This window comes from Mus musculus, chromosome 17 (assembly GCF_000001635.26).
Source record: "Mus musculus strain C57BL/6J chromosome 17, GRCm38.p6 C57BL/6J".
NCBI classification, from domain to species: domain Eukaryota; kingdom Metazoa; phylum Chordata; class Mammalia; order Rodentia; family Muridae; genus Mus; species Mus musculus.
Window position 1 is genome coordinate 27,629,886 of NC_000083.6, and position 7,606 is coordinate 27,637,491.

Genomic DNA, 7,606 nt, shown 5'->3' on the forward strand with positions numbered 1-7,606 from the left:
CCTCTCACCTGCTACTCAGAAGTAACATTCTCATCTCTCCGCCCCTAATACCCTAGTTACCACCACTCAAGACCCAGAAAAACTGCCATTCATTTCCCCAAGGTGCCCTCAGTCAGGACTCCAGCAGCTTCCATTCCAAGCTGGAAATAGAGCAATCCAGCCTTACAAAGCTGAGAAGTTATATTCTATTAGTGCTAGGGTTTCAGTCCCAGGCCTCTCTATCCCTACTCTATTCCAGGCCATGTGTGAAAGGATCAAAAGTTCAAAGCTGCCCTGGGACTACTCCACAGGAAGGAGACCTGTCTGTGCTTAGGACCTCCCCACTCTAAGGCAGCACCCACAGCATGGCTGGTCTGAGGGAGAGGTCACAAACCCTGACAGCTGAGGCACAGCCCTGCACTGAACCCACTCTGCAGGGAGGGAGATGCTAGCCTGCCAAGGATCACCGATGATACTCCCAAAATTTCACTCCATTCACACACACACTGACCCTTGAACCAGCCCCCTTTAGGCTACAGAACATACACAAGTGGACATGTTTTTCTTTAAAGTTTATTCAATACAACATAAACTCCAACTTCACTGAGGTGGCTGACCACGTCCACGACCAAAGCCGCCTCTCTGCAAGAAAAAGCAAATGAGCATTAGCAATGGCCCAGCTCTGCCTGGAGGCATTTCTAGCTCTTAGACCTCAGCACCAGAGACACCCACAAAAGTAAACAGCCAGGAGACCATTCCACCCAGTCCCACCCCTACTGGCTGTGGAGCGGTATTTAAGTTTTGAGTCTGTTTCCCACTGTTAAACCTTTAAGGCTATGGCTGCAAAGTTGGGCACTAAAGTAGCCCCAGCCTAGGGACTCATACCCTAGAGCCTCTTCCTCAGATGAGATCTGAGAGCAGTGGTCTGTGAGGCCCTGCTACAGGGCTCCATGAGACTGCAGCCCCCCATGGCAAGCAGGCAATGAGATTAGCTGGTCTACATGTGCCTTTATCGTGGTAACTGTCACCATTTCATGGACACACCAAGGCAGAAGGGAACCAAGATCAAATGGGGACTGTAGAGCAATTCTGTTTCGGGTCCTACAGAATTCCCAGTGTTCTGTTTCAAATGTCATAAAATAAATTCAGAGGCTGGGCCCTAGCCTTCAGTTAATAGGAGCACACCACAGACACAAGATCTGCAAAGCATGTTCACACAGTTCCACTGCAAGACTGATCCCAACACAGTAGGGAAAGGACCCATCATACCCCCATAGCCCACTAACACTGGCCAGGCCCCAGTGACTGCAGAGCAGACAAGAAAGAGATACTCACAAACTGGAACTCAGTGGCTGAGCCAGCCCCAGCCTCAGCTTTCTTGTCAGCTCCAGCTGGAAAGAACAATTTACAGTCACCTAAGAGCTGACCCCTGGGTAGGAAGGCAGGCAAGTCTCCTCACTGAGCACCGGTGACGGGGAGCACGGCTTGCCTCTCCTCCCACCCCCCTCAGAGCCCCTGGTCACCTCCCAAACTCATTAACTACCATCCCCTCCTCCAGGAAAGCTGCTCTGACCTCGAGAACCAAACTGCACAAGAGGTTTAGCCAAGGAGAGAGAAACAAGTGTGGCAGATCAGATGGGAAGGGGAAGGGGGTGAGGGAGGGTGAAACACCCATGCTCTAGGTTACACGTTAAAACAACACTTTAGGACTAAATGTAAAGCTGCAGTAGCCAAATCACGTTTCCACTAAACGTAGGTTTTACACTCAAATTCAGCTCATGGGTTGGGCGAGCTGGGGCCAACAGAACGCTGCTTTATTACAATCGGAGACTACCCTGTCCCCTCAGCACCAGGCAGTTGCTGGCTCACTTCTGTCTCCAATCAGGGTGCTCACGGGCCCCACCCTCTGCACGAGGATTCCCTCAACCATAACTGTGGAAGGTGTTCATCTCCAAGTACCAAATGCAGAAAGGATGGTAAGAAAAGCTCTGCACACATCCCACACCTCAGTCTTCCCTGTATTTTCCTCAGGAGTCAAACCGGCTCTTCTAGGTGTTTGCTTGATCCTCCCTCCCATGAGCCTGCTTCTCTGACCCACCTGCAGCACTGTTGCACCAGTGACAGTGGGAACTCAATGACAAGGGCATCGTGGAGATGTTCTCAACCCCCACAGGTGCCCAGCACACCTGGCAGGCTCAGGGCAAGCATTCTTTCTCAAACACTAGGTCCCACGGGGTTGACAGAGGGATGTCGGCTGAGCCCTGCCAACACTGGCCTTCAGTGTTCCAGCACAGGCCTCCCTCTAGTTCCCACACCAGGACCTTTCCTGGCTGCCTTGGCAGCAAGGACTGCATTCCATGGAGGGCTGCTAAGAATCTGAGTTCAACCCCAGGCAGAGGAGAGGAGATACTCACGGGGCACAGCGCTCCTTCTGTAGGTGTCTCTGTCAGCCTCCCCTCTTGTGAATCTTGCAGGTCGCTCACCCTCTGGACCTACAGAAACCAAAAGATATTGTGAGTGCAGGGCAGCAAATGACTGAAGAGCAGGAGAAGCTGGCAGTGCGGTGTGCTTCCAGCTCTCTCTGGGAGCCAGACTATAAAGGAGTATCAGTCCTTCACACCCAGAACAGTGCCACAAACTTTGATGTCCCCACAGGAAATTATCACTACCAGTATTTCGGTTCCTCACATCTTGGTTAAAACAAGCTGGGTGGTGGTAACAAGCCTTTAATCCAAGCACTCAGGAGCCTGGCACAGAGTGAGTTCCAGGACAGCAAAACCAACAAAAAACCAGACCACAAGCAAGCAGCCAGTGGCAGTTCAGTCCATAAACGATGCTATGAAATCTCAGAGACCTAAACTTGACCACAGATTTCACTGGGAAAAGACACAATTTTCAAAGTTGTCTCCATACCTCCACACACCTTCCAGTTTACCCTTGCCTCCCACACACCCCACTCAGAGGGACTTACTTAGCACATATCCACCTAGAATGGTTTTAGAGGGGATCTGGCTCTATAGCCTAGCCTGCCCCTGCTTCCTGAGCGGGAGGTAGGATTAACATTTTTACCTGGAAGGTTGGGTGGGTTGGCACACACCTTTAATCTCAGCACTCAGGAAGCAGGGGCAGGCAGATCTGAGTTAAGGCCAACCTGATCTGATTTAGGACAATCAGAGAAACCCTGTCTCAAAGTGCCCAAATTATTGCCACAAATTTCTAATTTTTATTTTTTGGTTTGACTTTATGTGACTCACAAAATATCACTGTATAGTCAGTCCTAGCTGTCCTGAAACTCAACAGCGCCTCTGCCTCCCAAGTGCTGGGATCAAAGGTATGCACCACCACGGGCTCCTTAACGAACTTGGTTTCACCCAGGGTATTCATTCAGCAGAGACACAGACCCCCTAACTGCTAGGATCCCTTAGGTGTGCTCTGCACAACTTCCTGGGCTAAGCACTCTCCAGGAAAACCCAACTGTGTTCAGGAATATTTTTACCCCATCACTTCAGCCTGTAGATACTACATTAGTTCAAGGGACTGCAGGCCAGCAGTGATCTCAGGAACCAGGGACGTTCCAGACACCCCCCCCCCAAGCATACCCTCAGGTCATGCTTATACACAGCTGGCTTCTCCCTCCTCCTCCTCCTCACTTCTGTTCCCCTGGCCAAGTAAATACACAAAACCACTCTGCTTGACAGTGCTCTGCCACACCACCGGGTCACACTCAGGCATTGGGGGAGGCTGTAGCCATGAAAACTGTTCAAATTCAAGGCCATCTCACAGAATTCTGGGATATCACCTGAGATCTTGCCCTGACACCACTGTGCTCTAAGAACATGCCTAAGCAGCCGGGCGTGGTGGCACACGCCGTTAATCCCAGCACTAGGGAGGCAGAGGCAGGAGGATTTCTGAGTTCGAAGCCAGCCTGATCTACAGAGTGCGTTCCAGGACAGCCAGGGCTACACAGAGAAACCCTGTCTTGAAAAACCAGAAAAAAAAAAGTCTAAGCTGTGAGAGGTAGAACACACCTGTGACCTCCAACCCTCAGGCTGAGATGGGATCAGAGATTGTTTAAAGTTCCCAGCTATATAAGGACCTCAAGGCCCCTCTGGGTTTCATGAGACCCTATCTCAAAAGCAATTGTGCAACCAATACACCCCCAAAAAACGGTTTCTGAGGCGGCCCTTGGGGCAATCAGAATCAGTACCTTTGGGCCGAGGCCTGCCGGTCTCGGGACGGCTGCGACGCAGGGTGGCGGGCACGATCTCCGGGGGTAGGTGCAGGTAGTCTCGGAGATACTGGATGCCCTCGTTCGTAAGGTACCAGTAGAAATGTCTCCAAGCAAACTGTTCCTTCACGTAGCCTCGAGACTTGAGAGACTGCAGGACATAGACACATGTCAGTCAGCAGCTGGCTCCTCGGGAAGGGCAGACCTATTCCCACCTGTGTCCCTCTCCACACCTGCATGGCCTTCATTACATGAAGGTTGGGCACATTTTTGTCTGCCAGCTCCGGGTGCTTAGGCATGTGGACATCCTTTTTGGCGACCATCACGCCCTCCTTAAAAAGGAGTTCGTAGATGGCAATCCGATTCTTCTTAGGCATCAACATCTGCAAAAAAGACGTGACGGTTTAGCATCATGGCCAGAATCCAAATCACCACTGTCACAGGGTGAAAACGCCAGACAGGCACCATAGGGACCAGGTCCCTCCACCTCCACAGTTTGGAGGAAAGCTACCAGGAAGTTAATGCAATAGGGTCACAAAAGGCACCCATGTATCTGCTGTCACGGCTCTCACAGCCAAGTGACTGGGGGTGGGAGGTAGACACAGAACCTTGTCAACCATACTTGGGGGCCATCAGAACCAGAGGTCGTACCTAGAGCAAAATCGGGGGACTCCTTAAAGAATACAAGGAGGGGCCAGAGAAAGGGCTCCACTTCCTGCGCAGAGGGAGCACTAAAGTAACGGGCTCGGTGCTCCCCTGAAAAGTCCTCCCCAAAGGTAACGCAGAGACCGGAGGGTAGCAGGGAGGAGAGAGGGGGTCTGCCGCGAAAGGGACGCACGCAGGCGGGAGCCGAACCCCTGGCCCGGGCGCTTCCCGCCACACGTGGCCTTCAAACTCCTCTCCTCCACCCGCCGCCATCGGGACGCCGGTCTTCTTCAGTCGACTCTGAGTCGCAGAGCTGCGTCCCCCCACAAAAGCCCTCTGGGCACGGCGCGGCGAGCGGCTGGAAGGGCGAGTACGGCCTTCGCCTCCCCCGGAGGACGCGGGCCCTCAACGGCAGCGCTGCGGCCCGGATGGCGACAGATGGAGCCCGGACGCCGGAGGAACTCACCGCGGCGGCTGCAGGGTCCGAGGCGGAGGCTGGAAAGGAAGGGGCGTGCGCGGCGCAGCGTCTCTTCCGGGCTGCGCGGCTCCGCCTCCCTGCAGGACCCGCGCGCTGCCTGGGGTGCCCTCGGCAGTGCCTGAGGAGTGGGGACGGTGCTAGGACGCATGTGCGAGCCATCCCGCTACGCTTCCCGCCCCCTCCTCCACCCCGCCCCCACCTGGAGATTGCTAGCCCGTGAGTTGTGTCCGGAGCTGGGGTGCAGGCGCTTGGTGCAGAGAGGCCGGTCCGCATTGCCCGGTGGGGATGGAGGCGGAGGGCTAAGAGTTCAGGGATAGATTAGGCCAGCCTGAGCTACCTGAGACCTTGTCCCGGAAGGACAAAAAAAAAAAAAAAAAAAAAAAAAAAAAGCATACATGGCTGGTACACTTTTTACACATTCCAGACTCATTCGCAGGAAGAAACTGACATCCCCATTAACCCTGCTTATACTGGAGTAAATTTTACTTACGCTTCGTAAAGCCTCTCAAATAAGAAATGTTAGTCATGCTGGGCGTGGTGGCGCACGCCTTTGATCCCAGCACTCGGGAGGCAGAGGCAGGCGGATTTCAGAGGCCAGCCTGGTCCCCAAAGTGAGTTCCAGGACAGCCAGGGCTACACAGAGAAACCCTGCCTCGAAAAACAAACAAACAAAAAAAGAAATGTTAGTCATCAGGCAGGGTAGCGTCCAGGCGAGACACATCCAAGTAAGACCCTCCCTAAAAAAAAAAAAAAATAATAATAATAATAATAATAATAAATAATAGTAATTAATTTAAAAGGCAAGGCATGATGTGCAGTACGGATGCAGAGGCAAGCAGATCTCCCTGAGTTCAAGCCCAGCCTGGTGTAAACAGCGAGTTCCAGGCCAGCTAGAGGCACAGTCTCAAAACAAAACCAGCCATGCCCAAAGAAATGCACCCCACCTTGTTGATTTTAATTTCTAGTTCTCCTTTACCTGTCTGACTAAACGGTTTCTTTATTGTGTGTGTTCGCTTATTGCAGACAAGGTTTTGTTCTTGCCTCTGCCTCACAAATGCTGGCATTGCAGGCGTGCACCACCATGCCTGGTTGATGAGCTGTCTTCTCAACACCCCGGCCACAAGCACGAAGCCAGCATCAAATTAACTGACCATGCGTGGTGGCAGCACCGGAGGAGGTGAAGGACTGCCTCACCTCTGGTTGGGAGGACAGCTCCTGAAAATACTCCTTACAGACAATTTGTATTGTGTTGACATTTACTGTCTGTCAATCAACACGAAAGCCAAGGGGAGGAATTTTTCTCCCCTCCCCCGCCCCCATGCTGCTTTAACTTCTGTCTTTCCACCCACCGCAGGTCTACAGTTGTCTGATGGGGGACTGAGATGGGCTGCCACAGTCTGGTCCTGCTCTGTAGCCTGGGCTGCGGTCAATCTTGAGATCTCCCAGCCACAGCCTCAAGTGCTGAGAAACCAGGTGCGGCTGTAAGCATCTAAAACAAGATAGTTCCAGGCGGAGTCTCTGACTGGCCGGCTGGAGATGAGGCTGGGCTGGAACTCCTAGCTACCCTCTGCTTCTGCCTCCCACGCTGCTGTTAACTAATGGGCCCTCCAGTTAGCTCATCCCAGGAAATCCATAAAAGCCTTTTGTTCCTGAGGACTCTGCTCTCCTTTGTGACCTTTGCCGGCTCCATCTGAATCTTTCCCGACAACTGTGCTCCCCAACCCCCACGCTTGGCTTCATCTCAGTTGTATTGGTTTTGTGCCAAGAGCTCCCAAATTTCTGGTGATGTAGGATAAATATCTTGGGATTCCCTGGCTACCTTGCAACTGCCAGACACCCAGGCCCCAACACTGGGCCTAAAAGCCGTTTGGGCTGAAGTGGATAGGAGCAATGCATGCATCAAGCAATATATATTTTTTAAAGATTTATTTATTATATGTAAGTACACTGTAGCTGTCTTCAGACACACCAGAAGAGGGTGTCAGATCTCATTACAGATGGTTGTGAGCCAACATGTGGTTGCTGGGATTTGAACTCCAGAACTTTGGAAGAGCAGTCAGGTACTCTTACCCATTGAGCCATCTCACCAGCCCCAAGCAATATTTAAACCCATAATATGCCAAGAACATACAAAGAAAATGACTGGAGCCTGGTAGGAGCGAATAGCGGAGTGGGAGTGGGGAAGCCAAAGCCTACATAGAAGACTCAGAAGAGGGAGGAGGCAGAGAAGGCTCTGTGTGGTAGAGAGCCAGGGTGACAACAGCCAGGACAATGTG

General features: G+C 52.3%; 1 protein-coding gene and 1 long non-coding RNA gene across 3 annotated transcripts; one reads left to right on the forward strand and one right to left on the reverse strand.

Moving 5' to 3' along the window:
- Nucleotides 1-529: 529 nt before the first annotated feature.
- On the reverse strand, nucleotides 530-5,359 carry Rps10 (ribosomal protein S10). 2 transcript variants are annotated; one of them, NM_025963.4, is made up of 6 exons: nucleotides 5,319-5,359; nucleotides 4,441-4,590; nucleotides 4,187-4,358; nucleotides 2,394-2,471; nucleotides 1,315-1,370; nucleotides 530-621 (listed from the first exon to the last, which is right to left on the reverse strand). In NM_025963.4, the coding sequence occupies exons 2-6, from the start codon at nucleotides 4,588-4,590 to the stop codon at nucleotides 580-582; spliced, it is 498 nt and encodes a 165-aa protein (NP_080239.1). In that variant the 5' UTR covers nucleotides 5,319-5,359; the 3' UTR covers nucleotides 530-579. The 2 variants fall into 2 exon arrangements, with proteins under 2 accessions (NP_080239.1, NP_001351863.1); NM_001364934.1 differs by lacking the exon at nucleotides 1,315-1,370.
- Nucleotides 5,359-6,983, forward strand: Gm15420 (predicted gene 15420). The gene is made up of 2 exons (NR_167724.1): nucleotides 5,359-5,546; nucleotides 6,685-6,983. It is a non-coding gene; the product is annotated as a predicted gene 15420 (long non-coding RNA).
- The last annotated feature ends 623 nt before the right edge of the window (nucleotides 6,984-7,606 follow it).

Coding starts and splice junctions, on each gene's coding strand:
- Rps10 (NM_025963.4), bottom strand. CDS start 4,590: ATGTTGATGCCTAAGAAGAATCGGATTGCCATCTACGAACTCCTTTTT. Junction 4,359..4,440: donor ATGTAATGAAGGCCATGCAG/GTGTGGAGAGGG, acceptor TATGTCCTGCAG/TCTCTCAAGTCTCGAGGCTA. Junction 622..1,314: donor CAGCCACTGAGTTCCAGTTT/GTGAGTATCTCT, acceptor TTTTTCTTGCAG/AGAGGCGGCTTTGGTCGTGG.